The 19,577-nt window shown below is 38.8% G+C and overlaps 2 protein-coding genes across 2 annotated transcripts; one reads left to right on the forward strand and one right to left on the reverse strand.

Annotated features, from left to right (window-relative positions):
• The first annotated feature begins 8,765 nt into the window (after positions 1 to 8,765).
• Positions 8,766 to 13,451, forward strand: LOC147518906 (secretion-regulating guanine nucleotide exchange factor). The gene is given in 3 exon segments (XM_086590611.1): positions 8,766 to 9,302; positions 9,305 to 10,433; positions 12,374 to 13,451. Coding segments are annotated over 2 exon segments (1,050 nt in total). The 5' UTR covers positions 8,766 to 9,115; the 3' UTR covers positions 10,168 to 10,433; positions 12,374 to 13,451.
• Positions 12,142 to 14,155, reverse strand: PDF1 (protodermal factor 1). Its single transcript, XM_086590610.1, has 3 exons — positions 13,682 to 14,155; positions 12,881 to 13,310; positions 12,142 to 12,720 (listed from the first exon to the last, which is right to left on the reverse strand). The coding sequence occupies exons 1-3, from the start codon at positions 14,115 to 14,117 to the stop codon at positions 12,393 to 12,395; spliced, it is 1,194 nt and encodes a 397-aa protein (XP_086446736.1). The 5' UTR covers positions 14,118 to 14,155; the 3' UTR covers positions 12,142 to 12,392.
• Positions 14,156 to 19,577: the final 5,422 nt, after the last annotated feature.

Genomic DNA, 19,577 nt, shown 5'->3' on the forward strand with positions numbered 1-19,577 from the left:
TGTTTGTTTTCCTCTTTATTTCCTACTTGTAAGTCTGCTGCTACTGGTTTTTGTATTCAGCAATTTTTTTTCACTAAAGGATAATTGTATTATAAACAAATAAAGGTATCAGTTACATCAAAGTTGCAGTGACTAAATAAGATGGAATAAGGCATCATAATTGTCCTATTCTTTTACATGATGACCCAATTTTCAACAAAGACTCAGTTCACAAATCTGAAATAGATGCTCTGTTGGTTCTCTAGCCTATTCATGAATGTTGGTCTTTGATCCCACCATTGTTTGACACCTTTAGTAGCACATGCGTCTGCACCTAGATTTGTTTCTCTCCAAACACGTAATAGATTTATCTATTCTGCTTTCTGTCTAACATTTTCCCATCTCCCTTTCACACTCCAATGAACTTGGTTGTTTTGGAAGGCTTTAATAGCTGCTTCAGAGTCAGACTCAACCCAGATGTATGTCCATCCCATATCTATTGCTCTACTAATCCCTCCCACAATTGCATGACTTTATGCTATGTAGCAAGTAGTCACCCCAATTCTGCCAGCATAAGCCCCGAGGAAGGTGCCGTTATTGCCTCTAAAGGAAGCCCCCCATCCTCCCATTCTTGGATTGTCTCTACAAGATCCATATGTGTTTACTTTGATCACACCATTAGGTGGTGCTGCCTAGTAACACTCAAACACTCGTATCCAAGCAAGAAGATATTACATTGTAGAAAGAAATCAAGTTTATAGTCAATTTACAAAGCCAAAAGGGACTTAAAGATTACTTCCCTCCAAGTGCTTGTGAGAATGATATTAGCTTTATGTTTCACTCCAAATCCAGGGCTTCTCCCATAACACGAGCTTGAGCAAGACATTTTGCTCTTTCTGCATCAGATGGATGGGTGGAGACGTATTCTTTTAGTGGCGCCTCATGACTGAGGGACTCAATCTTCTTCCACATTTTTGGTGCAATTTGAGGATCGTATCCAGTGAAGCCATTAATAGTAGCCCAATGAAATCTGCTTCAGTTTCCATTCTTCCGGAGAAAGGAAGGCTGACAAAATATTATGGCATTTTTTCTCTCATGTACTTCGGAAACAAAATAGATCGAACCAAGGACAAAACTTTCAATGATAATTGAAGAAATTATTCTAGTGAGTCCTTCAGCTGAATGTCGAGCTACAACATGTGCAACCACATGGCCAATAATTTATAATTGTAGCTACCTCAGCATCCTTCGTTTTGAAAATAATACTCGAGGAGCATTCCTCTGAAAACTACAATCTTTCCACCAGAGGCAGAAAGCATTTATAACATCATATTCATCTGCCACCACTATCTCCCAATTCAAGCCATTTATATGCTTTCTTGACAAAGCGTAACTTGGATCACTCTTTACCCCACTTTCCAAAGCTTCAACAAAAATTTTTAAGTATCGAACTCGCCCTTACACTATGACGATGTTTTTCAGGTAAAAGATGTCTCTTAAAAGATTTCTTCTGTCGCCTAATAAATACATTCTCTCCTCATTGCTTGTCCAGTTTATTGGACAATATAATAGAAGTATAGAACACAGTGAATACGTTTTGAATACGACACAGTTTCCAAGTTCCAATAATATATCGAAATGAAAACACCAAAACCAACAATTAATAGCAGTAACCAAACCTTCTCTTGTGAATATCTTGTGATACCAACCTAGCTTCAGGTCCTCTTACCCTAAGTTTAACTCCATTATAGTTCACATAGTAACTTCCATCCGTTCGATAATTTTATTTTAATGTGCCAAACAAGTAAGAACCAGAAAATGCAGAAAGACTAATTATTATCTTATCAAAAAGAACAGTTTTAGAAACAACAATATGTTGGGGTTTATACCAATACCAATTGATTCTCCTACTACACCGATAATTTATATTTGAACACAATTTAACTCCAGACAAATTCTAAATATCAATTATAACCTATACTAACATGCCCAACTCGCTAAACAACTATTAACAACAGATAATAATGTAAAGCAGTAAAAACAAATCACAACAAAAAGATTTACCGTGGATCGGCCAATAGTGCCTACTTCCACAAGAGCTAGTTCTTTATAAAGTGAGAAGGAAGATTACAATCTCTCCTTTCAGTCTCTCACCTTACTAGATCACTCTTATCTCTTTACAGGGTTGTATCTATGTAAAAGTTATCTTTCTCAATCTTGATAGCTTTCAAGATTTGGTTTTCTCTCTCTGGTTGTTTGCTTGCCTTAGTCATTTTCTTTCCAAAACCTTGATTTTGTTTTTATAGGAAAAAACAAATTTCGCGGTTACTGTAGCAAAGCCCACGAAAAATAGTCTTGGACGCGGGTCGCGCCTCGGGTAAGAGCAATCTTAGCGCGGATCGCGCTGAAAGACCTGGAAGTCTTCTGCGGCATGGGCGCGGGTCGCGCCTTGGTCAAGCCCAATCTGAGTGCGGGTCGCGCTCTGACATCTCCATGCAGAATGAACTTCTTCTCTCTCTCTCCTCATATGAGGGATAAAGCTAATAATCTCCCCCTCCCAAACAGTGAAGGGGGCTTCCTCCATGCAATTTCCAAATCAACAGGAGGAGTGTGCTGCCATTCCGGCAATAGCACAACAAACATCAAACTTATCTTTCAGTAAGACTTTGGTCACCATATCCGACCCGTTCTTGTTGGTATGGATCTTCTTGATACACAAATGTTTGTCTTCGAGTACTTCTCTAATCTAATGATAACGCACGTGTATGTGTTTGGATCTAGAATGGAAACTTGAATTCTTGCTCAAATGAATGGCGCTTTGACTGTCACATAGAACTACAAACTGTTTCTTCTTTAGCCCTAGTTCATCGAAGAACCTCTTCATCCATAGCAACTCTTTTGCAACACTTCGATTAAGCTGCAATATACTTTCGGCGTAGTAGAGAGAGCAACACACTTTTGCAACTTTGATTGCCAAAAATTGTTCCCCCTGCAAAAGTAACCAGATAACCGGAGGTGGACTTCATCGAGTCAACATCACCTGCCATGTCTGCATCAGTGTAGCCTTCAAGTAAAGGCTTACTTCCACCAAAGCACAAACACGATTTGGAAATGCCTTTGAGATATCTCAATATCCACTTAACACCTTCTCAATGCTCTTTCCCCGTATTTGAAAGAAATCGGCTTACAATGCCCACGGCGAAAGCTATATCCGATCGTGTACACATCATTGTGTACATCAAGCTACCCACTGCAGATGCATAAAAATCTTTTCCATCTGACTCTGCTCATGCTCACCCTTTGGACACATCTCTTTGGTCATGCGGAAATGGCCACCAAGGACAACTGACTGGCTTCGCTTGATCCATGTTGAATCTCTTCAACACATTCTCAATGTAGCTTTCTTGAGAAAGCCATAACTTTCCACTCTTTCTGTCACGAGTGATCCGCATCCTAAGTATCTGCCTTGCTTGACCCAAATCCTTCATCTCAAAGGACTTACTCAAGTCTTTCTTCAGCTTGGATATCTTGTTGATGTTTGGGCCAACTATCAACATATCATCCACATACAAATAATAGCACTATGAAATCCCCATCCGAAAATCTCTCAACAAACACACAATGATGGAAGCAGACTTCTTGTATCCTTGCTTCGCCATAAAGGAATCAAACTTTATGTACCACTGTCTCGGTGTTTGCTTCAACCCATACAAACTCTTTATCAGGTTGCATACTAGGTGCTCCTTATCTTTGACCTCAAACCCTTCTGGACTGGTCCATGTAGACATCTTCTTCAAGGTCTCCATGAAGAAAAATTGTCTTAACATCTAGATGCTCAACCTCTAAGTTCATACTTGCGGTCATACCCAATAATAGGAGTGTAAAAAAAAACCATTGACCCATCATCCGGTAGGGTACCCAGTCTTCACCCGCCACCCAAACCCGCACCGACCCGCAAACAAACCCGCCCCGCCCCGCCACCATTTTTACGCGGTCGGGCTATGGGTGTAGGTTCTATGCTCAAACCCGACCGTCAAGCCTCCTCCCACCAAGACTATGCCAAAAACCGTTGACCCAACCCCGTTGACCCGTACAATTTCAAGACTCTAACTCTAATATTTTTATATTTTTTTTATATTTTTTTTTAACTTTTGTAGGAATTTGAGAGATATGAATACAAACTTATGAGTTCAACATCAATTTCACGTATTCAAGTTTGAACATTGGGCAAATATCAAAAGTTCAAATTCACCTTTCGAATTTTGAAGAAGATGAATCATTCATCCTTATATTAATTTCGAATTTTTTTAGTTTATATTTTATTGTTTTGTACCATAAATATGATCCTCGCTTCCATCTTCATTTTATCATGCTATGAAAAATAATCAATTTACAAATGGTAAATCACGATAAAAAAGTTTCAAAATTACAGATATGGTTTTGGGTTCAAGTTTAAGTTTTTTTATTTTTGTTTATTTTTTATTGATTGATTCCATTTTTTTCTATGTTGTGAATTGGAAATATATTACTTGTAGAATTAGAAAGTTTTTTTTTTTTTTGTGAAATTGGGTTAAAATGATAATTTCCACCCAACCCGAATGACCCGCCCAAAACCCTCCCCGTAAGCTGACCCAACAGTACGGGTGATGGTACTAAGACATGACACTTCACTTCAACCCCGCCCCCGCCCTTCCGGGGACCACTGGATTTTATCCCTAGACCCGCCCCCCCCCATCACTATTTTACCCGATTGACCCCGAGTATTACCCCTATCCAATACCACCCGGATAGAAGTCACCTTCACTACAGGAGAGAAAATCTCATCAAAGTCAATCCCTTTCCTTTGACCGAATCCCTTCACAACAAGGCGAGCTTTGTGCCTTGGGTGAGGATTGTTCTCCTCATGCTTGACTTTGTATATCCACTTATTCTTGAGAATTTTTCGTCCTTGCAGTTTCTAAACTAACTCATAAGTGTGATTCTTATGTAAAGAATCTATCTCGTCATGCATGGACTTCAACCACTTCTCCTTGTCTGTACCCTCAAGTGCCTCTTGATAGTACATAGGTTCTCCACCATCCGATAGTAGCACGTACGTATGTGGTGGATACCTGGTTGAAGTTAGTCTCTCTATCTGACCTCTTTGCCCCATCTGCTGGTGCCTCAGGAGGATGCACTTCTGCTTGCTCTGGTGATGGTTCATGCATCTCATCTGCATCTTATATACCAATAGGTTCTATCCCATCATGAGCAATAGGATTCTCATCGTGAGCTTCAGGCTCATGGTTATCTGCATTCTCAATGCCTTCTGCACGTTCCACAGTAGGAACTTCTGGTTCTGAATCAACAAGATCATTGGTGAAAGCCTATAGCTTCTCACCCTCCTCAAAGTCTTCTATGGTTTGGTCTTCCAGGAGCACAACATCTCGACTTCGGATTACCTTCTTGTTAATCAGATCATAGAGTTTATAACCAAACTTTTCATCTCTATAACCCAGAAAAATGCACTGCTTGGCTTTGTCATCAAACTTGGATCTCTCATCCTTCAGGAATATGCACAAATGCCCTGCACCCAAATACCCTCAAATATCCATAATCAACATCTCTGCCTGACCATACTCTCTCTGGATAGTCACTATTCAGAGGCTTCGACGGCGATAGGTTGGTCATATGTACGGCTGTACGCATTGCTTCTACCCAGTAGCTTCTAGGTAGCTTAGAGTGAGATGGCATGCATCTCATCCTCTCTACAATGGTACGGTTCATTCTCTCTACTATTCCATTTTGTTGCGGTGTCTTGGGAACGGTCTGCTCATGACGAATCCCATGACTCTTGCAATACTCTTCAAATGGCCCAATGTACTCGCCCCCATTATCTAAGCGAATACACTTCAACAACTTCCCAGTCTCTCTTTCCACCATGCTATGGAATTTCTCAAACACGCCAAGTACTTCATCCTTGGTATTCAGACTATAGGCCCATATCTTTCTTGACGTATCATCAATGAATGTCAAGAAGTACAAAGCTCCCTGGTGGGACTTTACTCTCACAGGACCACATAAATCAGTGTGCACTAGTTCAAGGACATTGTCCTTTCTGTGAGACAGGAATCTTTGGAAAGGCACCCTATGTTGCTTTCCTACCAAACAGTGAGTACATATATTTAAATGTGTACCTTTAATGTCTGGCATGATCTTTTGCTTAGCAAGAACTTCCATTCCTTTTATGCCCATATGACACAGTCTCTTGTGCCACAGTTCGGAGGAAGTTTCTTTTTCTGCCGCATTCACTTCTACTTTACACAAACTAGCATGTGTTTTGTAAAGAGATCAAGTTTTCTTCCCTCTGGCTGCTACAATGGAACCTCTGCTCAGTTTCCATGCCCCGTTACCAAACGAGTTTACAAAGCCATCGTCATCTAATTTCCTAGCCGAAATTAGGCTTAACCGTATGTCAGGGACATGTCTTACATCCTTGAGTGTCAAGGTGTAGCCGACATTGGTTTCTACATGAACATCTCCAATGCCTATAATCTTCGAGACACCACTATTATCCATCTTCACTTCACCATATTCACCATAGTTGTAGGTAGTGAAGAATCCCCTGTGCGGTGTAACGTGATAGGATGTTCCTGTATCTATCACCCACTCTGTATCCTGACATGAGGTACTAAGATAGGACACACCACATTCTGACACAATTCCCACTAGATCGTCGACTAGTGCAGTAGTATCTCTGCCTGTATTTCCGTTCCTCCACACCATGTCTTCATGTACACAGTTATTCTTCTCATCCCTCTTCAGTGTTCTGCACTCATATCTGAAGTGGCCCTTGGTGGCACAATAGTAACATTGTGTCTCTCGCCTTAGGAGTTCTAGCTTCACCCCTAGATTTATACGTCATCACCTCTAGAACGAGATGGTTTTCTGCTTTTATCTCTCCCCCATTTCTCTGTGAAAAGGATCTCTGAGTAAAAGGAGCTGCCTTTTGAACTCCTTCTAGTCTCCTCATTCAACAAAGACGTGGTAGCCATCTCCATGGTAACAATTCCATCCTTGGTCGCTCCATGTAGAGGCGCTAATGTCTCCCAACTTTCAGGTAGAGAGCCTAATAGAAACAAAGCCTCAATTTCGTCTCCCAAATCAATCTTCATCAAATGCATCTGATTGATGGTATTCTGTAATTCGTTAAGATGCTCAGACATTGAAGAACCTTCTTGGTACTTAGTGTCGGCAAACTTCTTAACGACCAACACTTTGTTTCCACTCGACTTCCTCTCATAAAGGTCTTTGAGTTTCTTCCACAAGCTGAAGGTTGTAGTCTCTTGGGACACATGGTGAAAGACATTGTCGTCAATCCACTGTCGAATGTATCCAATCATTTTTTACGTCAAGTTTTTCCACTTTCGGCCTCATTTCATCGGGTCTTTTCTGGTTTTACTCCCTCATTCTCAATGGGTAGTGCCAAGTCCTTACAGTATAGCAAGTCTTCCATCTTGGCTTTCCAGATGGTGTAGTTCTTCCTATTCAGACTCGTCATGCGAGTGTTCACGGACTTGTCCATCTCAAAAAGTTATTTAAACTCAAATCTTTTCTCAGGAGTTTTGTCAAACACCTTCCAACCAATATTTGGATAACACCCTAGGCTAATTTAACCAAGGCTCTGATACCACTTGTTGGGGTTTATACCAATACCAATCGATTTCCCCACTACATAGATAACTTGTATTTGAACACAATTCAACTCCAGACAAATTCTAAATATCAACTGCCACATATACTAACATGCCCAACTCGTTAAACAACTATTAACAACATATAATAATGTAAAAGCAGTAAAAGCAAACTACAATACAAAGATTTACCGTGGTTCGGCCAATAGTGCCTACTTCCACAAGAGCTAGTTCTTTATAAAGTGGGAAGAAAATATTACAATCTTTCCTTTCAGTCTCTCACCTTACTAGATCACTCTTATCTCTTTACAGGGTTGTATATCTATAAAGGTTATCTCTCTCAATCTTGATAGCTTTCAAGATTGGATTTTCTCTCTCTGGTTGCTTGCTTGCCTTAGTCTTTTTTTTTTCCAAAACCTTGATTTTGTTTTTATAGGAAAAAACAAATTTCATGGTTACTGTAGCAAAACCCACGAAAAATAGTCTTGGGCGCGGGTCGCACTGAAAGACCTAGAAGTCTTCTGCGGCATGGGCGCGGGTCGCGCCTTGGTCAAGCTCAATCTGAACGCGGGTCGCGCTCTGACATCTCCACGCAAAATGAACTTCTTCTCTCTCTCCTCATGTGAGGGATAAAGCCAACACAATCAAAAAGAAACTGAAATATTTGAGTTTCTAGTAGTGTCTAGCCGTCTAGGATTTTGTTTCGAAAAGTTGCTTTCCAAGTATCAATCAAACAAGTAGTCCTATTGTTTGTCTTACTCAAATATTCTGGGTCTCTTGGAGTTACATACTATCTTCTCAAAGAATTTCCTAAAGGAATTGCATGTCAAATTTGCTCTTCTGTACCAGCACATGATTATGATCACGAAACACTAATTTGGTACTTTAAAAAATGTACCATAACACGCATGTACACGTTATAAATATACTCTCTTGTTGAGCTAACTACCTCTCAGTTTCTCCTAATTCTTTTTCCTTGTTCTAGAGTCCCGCTAATTTCTCATGTTACCACTTTAGATTACGAGATTGATATATTGATCCGGCTGAGTAAATCTTTTTCAACAAATCGTAAAAGCCCAAGCCCAACCGAAGTCGAGGTCAAATACAAAAACTGTCGTTTAGTAAGGTGCTCTACGCGTGCAACTCATTTGTTGTTTCAACAAACAAAACGGTCTTTTCAGTAACTGCCTTTGCTTCACGTTTTTCTGTAACTGAAACGTAAAGGCTGTTTGTTTCAACTTTAAAACTTTATTCCACTCTTTTTAGATCAAAAGCTTTCTTCAGGTAACTGTTTTTCAATCTTATTTTATTTTTGTGCATTTCCCATTTATATTCTGTTTACTTATTTAAATAGTTCTATTATTAAGACTGAGAAGTAATGAAATCCAACATGCTAAACCCAATTTCGGTAATTCACAAATGAGAGAACATAATGCCCAGTGGAATTTCATGAAATATGTGATATGCTCTGGAAATCACATTTGTTCACTATGTTGAGGCGTGGATATAAACAAGCAAAACATTGGTCTGGATTGCAGAACCACCGGAACCGGGTCCTTGTATATATCACATGTTTGGTTTTGATGGTTTTGTTTTTGAGTAGAAAGGGTTTGTTCTTTCAAACGTTAAATGGAACAGCTTTCGGTCTTCAGTTCAGTTCCATCCTAGTGTAGAATTCAGGAATGGAACCGACGTGATATGGCAAATTCCTGACGTGCCAAAAGCAATTCTCTTTCTTGCTCATGGGTGCAATGGTAGAGCAGTGAATTTTTGGGATAGATCCCCGAGCTGTCCAAATTGTGTTGGTCTTCCTGAAGAAAGGCTCATCGTCCTTCATGCTCTTGCCCGCAAGTTTGCAGTCCTAACCATATCTAGTGCTGGGAGATGCTGGTCGTTTGGGGAAGAAAGAATAATTGCTACAAGTATTATCCGATGGTTGGTTGAGAAAAACAATCTACAAAAGCTTCCTCTTATGGCTTTGGGGGCCTCGTCTGGTGGGTATTTTGTTTCTGCACTAGCCACTGATATGAGATTCAGCAGTATTACCATAATGATTGCAGAAGGTCTGTTTGGTAAAATGGATATCCCTGAGAACTATCCACCAACGCTTTTTGTCCACATGCCAAAAGATCATGCTAGGATGCATGCAATAAATAGAAATATGGAAGCTCTAAGGAAGAAAGGCATTGATGTTGCAGAAATAAAATGCATGGAGTTCCCCTTGACATCAAGCTACTTATCGGACAGAATTCCTGGCTTAGATGAGGCAGTCTCTGTTAGCTTGTTTAATCTGTTTCGTGAAAAGGGCTATATCGATGAGAATGGATATATGAGAAATGATGGGCGTGCGACACAGTGGAAAGCAGCTCTGAAGACGCGAAAATCTCTTTATTCTGATGAGAGTGAATGGATCCATCATATTCAGGAGGAGCTAAATCTTGCTTATGCTTTCCATGAGATGACTAGTTTGCCAACAGCACAGATCCTTAATTGGTTTGAGTCTCACATGAGTTGATTCTGCCTCCAATGGTCAGAGTTTTCCTTCGCACAACTACTCAAGGTGTGGAAGAGCATCAAATATATATTGGAAATAACGGAGATCCCTAACTTTAGCAGTGTATGTATCCTAGAGCTTGAGGAAGTACCACCAAGATCAGCCTGGTGGTAGAAGGGAAAAGGCGCTGAATTGAAGATCATATTGTCTATTCTATCACCTTTTGCTAGAAGTCGCAGAAAATGGATTTGGTGGAATGCCAAGGTTCGTCAGAAAACTAGCATACTGTAAGTCCTATTAAATTTCATGTACCTCAAATTATGTTCTTGATAGGTTTTCCTTGATGACCAGATTGAAATTATTCATATTATTGCGTATTTGACAAATCTTTAAAGCAAATGAGCAATTGTATATACTTTTGATCGATAAGAAAAATGTCCTGTGTAGCGACTAGCAAGCTCCTGTATGATGATACATTAGTATAAAAATTCTCATAGGAGAAGCCATTTATATATCATAATGCAAGAAGTATCTCTTTAATATACAATTGTATTGTATGACTCAAGCAGACCATGAATTTTTAGTCGGCTATCTTAATCTGTATTATTTACAATCAGAATATGAGTAAATTCTCAGACCCAAAAAAGAATCCCCTGTCTTGGTGTATGTGTTTGCAGATGATGTAGTATTAGGTGATTAACTGGAATGTGAATTAATGAAAGATTAAGCTAGTTTCCTGACAAAAAGCTATCGTTTAAAAAAATTGGTGAAGCGCGGAAAAGATGTGAGGCTATTGAAACGGACTTCTAAGCATAGTACAAAATATCAGGATATGGGTATTTATCGATATTCAATTTCTGGATATGTATCGTGGATATATCCCCCTCTTTGGGAGATATTTAACATTGTTTCACATGCAAATATCGTTGATATATTTAAAATATCGAAAAATATCGTAGATATTGTAGATATTTCTTGATATATCATGATACATTATTTATATTTATTTGAAATATAATGGTAAATATTAAATAAAATTATTATATACACAAAATATCCTCAAATATCGCAAAATATCCCCAAATATTGCAAATATTACAAATATCGTTGAAATATCACCAATATTTGCAGTCGTATATATCTTTTGAACATATCGTGATATTTATATATCTTTTTCTGGAATATGGATAGATATCCCCAAATATCGGGATATATCGGGATATTTTGTACTATGCTTCTAAGTGGGTACTCTCAGGAATGAGGATCAGTTTCCCAACATATATTAGCTGCTAAGATGATCTCGCAAGTCGCAACTACTGTTATAGTTGAAATTTGTACAGGGTGAGTGTTCTTCATGAGCAGAGCAAACTTAACTAGTTTACTGAGTTTGAAATTTGTTAACAAAATAGTGGATTGTGGAGATCTATTTTCAAGTGTCCTCGTGATAAAAAAAGGGCTGAAGAGCTACGAAAATTGGAGATGTTCGATAGCTAATCTAGTCCCCTGATTTGGCAATATGTATGGAGAGATTGGAGAGGAGACCAGCTTCCCAATGGCCTAGTGAAAGAGCAGCAGGAGTAAAATTAAATGCTTGGTATCTTTTAAACAGCTGTCTCTTTGTAGGTTGTCTAAATTTCTGATAGAGACATTTCATACCTCCATAGTCTATACAGTTTATTGGGTGATGTGATGGCCATTACTCCCTTCGCGCGCAGAGCGTGTTTTAAACTTCTTTCACATAACATTGAAGTATGAAATACAAACAGCTGTGTCATTTACTTGTACTCTTAGGCTCTTAGCAGTATGTAGTATTTTCTGAGCACTATAATAAATTGTCATGTGTCCTTCCTTATCTGTTGTTCATGTAATATAGAGAGCACATGCCAACATATCTAAGCAGTGTTACTAATAACACTTTATCCCACATTCCTACTTGTTTGCACTTGGCACTTTAGCAAAATACTTTTTATCTCAATTTAAGAAAGTAGAAAATAATGAATTTAAATACTTTTGTATTAAAAATTAGACGTAAGAACCAAACACTTGAAACGAAGAACATCTGACAAATTAAAATGTGAAGTAGCACTGAAATCATAAACACAATTCTGGACTCAGAAACACTTGAACTCATTCTAGTCAAACCAAACCAAACATACTCTTAAGTGATCCACAATGAACAATATGTGATATTAATGCATTCACTGACAGTAACTAACTCCATTGACAGGACAGAGAGCAGTGGGGTTTCAAGGACGCTCATTAGCTTGTTGGAAAAGCTCTGCTTGAGCAGCTGCAGCCCTGTTAGATACCAGTCCTGCTGCAAACTGATCTCTCACTTGCTGAGTGGAGTAAGGGAACCTTGAATTGGCCATGGAGTTGAGTAAAGAAGCTGCTCCTTCTCTGTAGAGTGCGCCAATTCCATCATTGCGAGTGTTGGCCAAGGCTTGTGGCAAGGTAAGACCTGCCCCAGGAAAACTTGGAATGCTGCTGCTGCTTGGCAAACTGAACATACTACCCATTGTTCCCCACCAGCCTAATAGAGCCCATATTGCATCAGGGTGTGACCTCCAGTAACTACGTGAATATAAAACAAATGAAAGTTCAAGTACGAGTATAGATTGCATAATCTTAAATAGGATGCGTGCAGGAAGCTAATAACTAATGCAACCAATGAACTCTATACCAAAAGGATGACCATTTTAAGCACGACGAAGATGAAAGTAATGAAACTTACCTGCATGTTCCAGTGAAGAGTGGAGGTGAGTTGGGATCCGGAAGAAATGGAGGAAGTAGTGGAGAAGGTGGTATGAGTCCGGGAAAACTTGGGCTGCCTGGATCAATAGTAGGCGTGGATGGAGGGCTTACAATATCAGGTGTAGTGGGTGTCGGGGTGTAGCTTGGTGTATCAGGTGTAGTGGGTGTCGGGGTGTAGCTTGGTGTATCAGGGGTAGTGGGTGTGGGAGTGTAGCTTGGTGTCGAAGGTGTAGGGTTGTAGCTTCCACCACCGTGATGCGATGGAGGGCTTCCACTACCACCATGATGTGATGGAGGGTCACCGTGATGCGATGGAGGGCTTCCACTACCACCGTGGTGCGAGGGAGGTGTACCACAATTTCTACTTCCTCCTGAACCACCATGGTGCCTGTGTCCGTGTCGAGGAGAACCTGCAACAGTAGGCGAACATTATTTTTAGATTTTTTTTTTTTTCTTTTTTTGAAGTTGCTATTTGTACCACACATTTTGTAGTCCATTAGTCTCTTTAAATGATGATCTCACCCGTCCATAAGTTTTATCATCGTAGCAAATATGGGTGTTAATCAGTTGATCAAGATGTTAGTTACATGAAAATAGTGGTACGTGAAGGATTCATGGATATTGGCTTTAACAACATATATTATTTTATTATTAACAAGAACCATTAATCAAAATAACCTCTGCACATGCATTTTAACCAAATCCCAAGACAACACAATGAACGTAGTAATAAGTATTTTTTGAGAGTGTAATGGTAAACTAAACGGATAGAGATACTTACCACTGCCATGACCAGTAGGAGGGCTGCTTCCGGGGTCTGGAGAAGGATAGCTTGTGCTTGGAGGGGTACCACCCACACTTGAGTCTGGAGAAGGATAGCTTGTACTTGGAGGGGTACCACCCACACTTGGGTCTGGAGAAGGATAGGTTATACTTGGAGGGGTACCACCCACACTTGGGTCTGGAGAAGGATAGGTTATACTTGGAGGGGTACCACCCACACTTGGGTCTGGAGAAGGATAGCTTATACTTGGAGGGGTACCTCCCAGACTGGGATCTGGGGAAGGGAAGGTACCTCCCACACTGGGATCTGGGGAAGGGAAGTAGAAGTTCTTTTCATCTTCAAAGCCTCTACACATCACAGGAATTACCAAGTTTTGAGAAACCAAAACAGCTATAGAAAAGAACAAAAACAAAGAGTTTTTACTTGTCTCCATCTTTCCTTCTCAAGAAAAAGAAAGAGAAAGTGTAGTACTGTTGTGTTCGAATGAAGAGACGAATATAAATAAACAAGAGACTAGATTGATGAGAGACCATGTGGTATATAGTGTCAAGTAGTAAATATGAATAGTTAGAGCAAGGTGTAGTAGGTTAAAGTTTTGCAGGAGCATTTATAAGTCTGTTTGAAACATTTATATCTTGAAATGTGATTTTCAGGCCTTTCCAATAGATATTTTCATATTTCCATTTTCAAACAAATGGCTTAAACAGAGTCTCGTTGCTCCAAATACATCACTCTCATACAATGGATAATTTAATGGATCCCTACTCGTCAGTAAATTAATTTACATTTCCATTTCAATTAATACTAACACTTGAATACAGTTTTATCCAATTAAGACATTCTTAGTAAGATTAGTCCCAAGTTTTCTTTGAAATTAAATTTCGTTCTTTTTGTTATTAAAGTTTCCCTAAAGAGAGTTTTGGCATTCTTGAATAGTTGAATCTTGATACAATAGATATTTCCATGTGTTGAAGAGCATACACCGAATCCCAGGATTGCAAGAAATATTTAAGGGTCCCTCTTTGATGTTAGGGCAAAATTAGTGACAAGTGACAACTGTACTTCTCCCCTTATCCCATGCCACATGGCCACACACAAGGTGATAAGGCCACAACACAAGACGTATGTAGCTAGAGTCCTACAATATTATAAGTGTGGACACGTATTTAGTAGTTGTTGTTTTGGTGTATAAGGAAAACTTATCACCCAAGTTAAGTTTAGTATTAATATATGAACCGGTGGGTAGAGTGTAATATACTCCAACCCTTATTCTTCTTGTGCTTCCATTCTTCTTCTTCACCATATATTCTAATCCTAACTAGCTAATCTCTAATGACTATATGACTCTCCTAGCATCAACTAACATAGTATCGGAACCAACTTTGTTTGGAGAATGTTAGGAGAGAGATTCAAAGTTTCAAAATTCCAATTTTAGTATTTTCATAATCAGTTTCAGTATTGTCTCGTAGTATTGTTTTGTTTTCGCAATCTCTGTCTTCAAGTATTGTTTCAAAGGTTCGAAGTGATATAGGGGCACACACCCTCTTCAGACCTATACAGTGAGTAATTATTTTTCTTTACAATGACTGAAGTTGTTCAAAAAACCAATGAATTCGGTAATACACCTGTTTTCTCTGTTGGTATGACATTTGTCAAATTGGAGGGTGTTGCCAATTACCTTCAATAGGCAAAAGCAGTCACAGTTTATCTTACTAGCAAAAGTAAGGAAAGTCATCTGACAAATTCCCCAGTCACAGATGAGAAAGTAAAAGCAACATGGACGAAAGATGACGCCTTGGTTAAGAATTTTCTATGGAACACTATGGAAAAGGATGTTTGTAATACTTTTTTTTTTTTTTTTTTTAAGGAGATTTGGGAGTATCAACAATAATCATATTCTCAATCTCATAATAATTCACGTATCTTTCAGCTGCATGAGAACATCTTTGATCTAACTTAAGGAGATATGTCTATTTCTGAGTATTATAATTCTCTTCGTAGTAAGTGGGAAGAACTAAATATTTATCACCCACTGACTGCAAACATCAATCAGCTTAAGAAACAAATTAAATAGAGAAATTCCGAGTCTCTAAATTCTTATCTGGTTTACGTCCCGAGTTTGCTAATGTGAAGGCCCAAATTCAAGCTGAATCAAAGCTCCCTATTCTGTCTGAAGCTTATTCTCGTCTTACATGTATTATTGCACCCCGTCCAAAGCACAATGACAGTGTGACTTTATTGATCCCTCCAAACAACAATAGTTATAATAACGCATATCCTCCTTTGGTCGTGGTAATGGAGGTAGAGGGAGTAGAGCCAGACGAGGAGGTGGTCGTAGCCAAGGGAGTGGACGTGGTCGTGGTATGGGCAGTTTTGCTCTTTGTGAGCACTGTGGGCGGGTACAAATCATAGTTTTGATTTTTGTTGGGGTATGTATAACAGGATGCCCACCTTTGCACAAAGCCAACAATGCTACAATATTTGATCACAAAGACACGGACTTTCAGAAATTTCAAGAAGATCTTGCGGCTTGATAAAGAGGATACAAGCTATTCCAGCCTTGAGACAGGTAATTTAAGAGCTTGCCCAGCAAAGACTTCTATGGATTTGAATAACAAACTCCAGTCAGATGTGAGAGAGTTGTACGCCGATATTGAGAGATATCGTAGACTGGTGGGAAAATTGATCTATGCTACTATCACTCACTCAGATATCTCTTTTGACGTTAATGATGAGTGGGAAGGGAAAGGCAGAGCTCCTAGCTACACCAGATACTCTAAATAAAAGCACCTAGCTCATAGATTTGATTCCATCTTAGTACATGCATGCACAACAGATTTTTCACTACCAGGTTGTTATTCGTATTGTGCGGTATTTGAAAGTCTCTCCAAGTCGTGGATTGGTATATCGTTCTAATGGAAATTTTGATGTTGTTTGATATGCAGATGTTGATTATGCAAGATATGTCTCAGATAGACGATCCACCACTGGGTATTGTACCTTCCTTGGTGGCAACTTGGTGACTTGGAAAAATAAAAAGCAGACAGTTGTGGCAAAGTCTACTGCAGAGGATGAGTATAGAGCTATGGCTCATGGTATTAGTGAGTTAATGTGGATTCGTAATCTATTACATGAGTTAGGTTATTTTGTAGTACAACTACCTATATATACCACTTCACTGTGACAATTAGGCAACCATCCATATCACCTCTGATCTAGTATTTCATGAGCGAACTAATCACATAGAGGTGGATTGTATTATGTCTGGCATAAAGTTGAAACAAAGGAGATAAATAATGTTTCTCCTTTTAGAGTATGTAGAGTCCTAATAATCGGGTTAAACATCTTTAGATATCTTCACCAAACTAATGTTTGAAAACACCAAATTCAAATCCCAAATTTTTTCCAACACCATATGAACATATTTAGGGGGTTGATATCTTTACATGAGACGTATGGAGAGTCCCACAATGTTATAAGTGTGGACACGTATTTAGAACATCTTTTGGGCTTTGCAAAAACATTTAAAGCGGTTTTAGAAGCGGTTTATGTGGGCTATATGGTGAGATACTATCCTAACATCAAACACCAAATTTCATTGGTAAAAATTTAACACCATATGTGTTTTTCATCTTTTGCAGAAGAAAAAAAAAAAAGAAAAAGTTGATATCGATGTTGATGGAAAACCGCGGCGTGGGCTTGGAGGCTTACAAAAAGTCACCAAACCAAAACCGCGTCATTTGATGTCGAATATTTGATGTTTCTCTCGTGACCAAATTTTTCTTAGTTTCTGTCTTGAAGATGCTCTTACATTAAGGTGAGTATAAATATATGAACTTGGACCACCATATATCCCTGACCAAACTACTAATCTCTAATGAAGACGCATCAAAACACATGTTTTGAGTCTGGATTACAACGATGTCTATATGATGCATGCGGTGGGGTGGACTAGTGGTGCAAGTTTAATTTGGCCCTGAGTTAAAAATGTAAAATGACAAAATGTGAATCGTTAAGGACATTTCTACAAAGTACTCATAGATCTGTCCATCATGTCATTTTCATTCACAAAAGTCCATGGTTAGATGATATCTGGGTAATTTCCGTCGGCATCCAATTTCCCAAGAGTAGTGCAATGAACACCTTGGTGAACTTGACATTTTTTATTTTTCTGAATACAAGCATGAATGCATGATGCATCTTCCTAGTTCTTTTCTTAATAAATCCCCTTCCCGCCCTTTGTCCTTCGTTCAATTCAAGCTAGCACACTAGCACCATTTAACTTTCTTCAACTGTCTCTACCATTTCTCCTCGTACTGGTTTTGCATTATCAGTCGGCTCCTAAGGGCTAATCCAACACTAGCATAACTAGGCGCATCCACCAGTACTGACTAATGAGTTGCACGTAAATCACTAAATGTTGATAATATAGGAGTGCTCCATATATTTAATATTTTTATTAACACCCCTCCCCTCGTGACCCTAACATAACCACGACAGCCCCCAAACTCTACAACAAATTAAAACCAAACAACCTGATACACTAAAAGTCTAAGACTAATAACTTTACGGATAGTTGATCATATCGATAATCATATTAGAGGCACACAATGAAATTAAATGGAAAGACGCGACGATGAGAAGTCTCTTGTATGAAGATTTCAAGTAAGGCTTAAGATTTTATTAGTTGTTTTTCTTTTGTCTTTTTTATAATGACAAAATACTTGAGATTTTTCACTCCTGCCATCAGAACAATCTTGTGACATGGGTACTCAAGATAAAAGCACATATACGGAAGTAGTTGATAGACTTGAAATCGAAATAAATGGCAGTAAAACACATCATTGCAAATATTCAAGAATCCAGAGGGTACCTGTCATTCCAAGAGTGTCGTTGGAATAAATTTCCAACTTCCCTTGTCAGAAGAGATTTGATCCTCATTTACTTCTTTGACTAGTGTAGAACACTAGAAGAATGGTATCACATGCTAGGACACCTAAAGCGTGCTGTCTTTTATTGTGTGAAATATGAATGAACTCCAAATTGAATGCCACTAATCTTTTGTACGTGTTTGTGTGAGCTAGCTGTGAATGAACTCCATAATCCCTATTGAATGCCAATCTTTTGTGTTTGTGAGCTAGTTGTGAACTGTGAAGCGATAGTGCAAACTTTTTCATGTCTATGTCACTATGTGAGTAGTGATGGTGTACCAAGTGTTATGGCCAAAGCTATGACATCGACTATATATATATTAATAACAAAAACTCAATAATGTCACATTGTTTGTGGGTGAGAGATTTTAACATTAATTATTACATCATGTATTTAGTTATTTACATCTGGCCCCTCACTCACTTCTCATTCAAACAAGCTTAGAAAGTTAAGCATTAACTTTAATTTCACATATTTTCTCAAATTGAACCTTTTAATGCAGCAAACACTATTCTAAACATCTCCTGTAGCATTAGGTGCGCCCTAGATGGGTAGCATGCGACATGTGTGATGAGTTGCTCGGTAGATTGCTTTGCGCCTCCTCACCTTGTATGTCATTTTTACAACGACGGTGGATAGTGCCATCTATACTAAAGTTGATACTGCATTACTGCCACTTGACTTCACCATGCATTCTAATTTGTAAAATTTTGGATGCCCGGCTAGCTTGTCAATGTGAAGTATTGGACTATTGGTTGGCATCAAGTACTCAACGCCATAACATTCTAACTGTTATTAGCAAGGAAATCTGGTGAATACTCTTCTTTGTTGTTTGGTCAACATATTTTTATAGAAAATATATCGATTTTTACATTATTTTTTTTGCAGTTCATATAATAATATTGCATCCAAGTTTATAATGCATTCACAATTTTAAAATTTTGTATTTATTTATCGCAAT

The sequence above is a fragment of the Coptis chinensis genome, chromosome 2, assembly GCF_015680905.1.
Source record: "Coptis chinensis isolate HL-2020 chromosome 2, ASM1568090v1, whole genome shotgun sequence".
NCBI lineage: Eukaryota > Viridiplantae > Streptophyta > Magnoliopsida > Ranunculales > Ranunculaceae > Coptis > Coptis chinensis.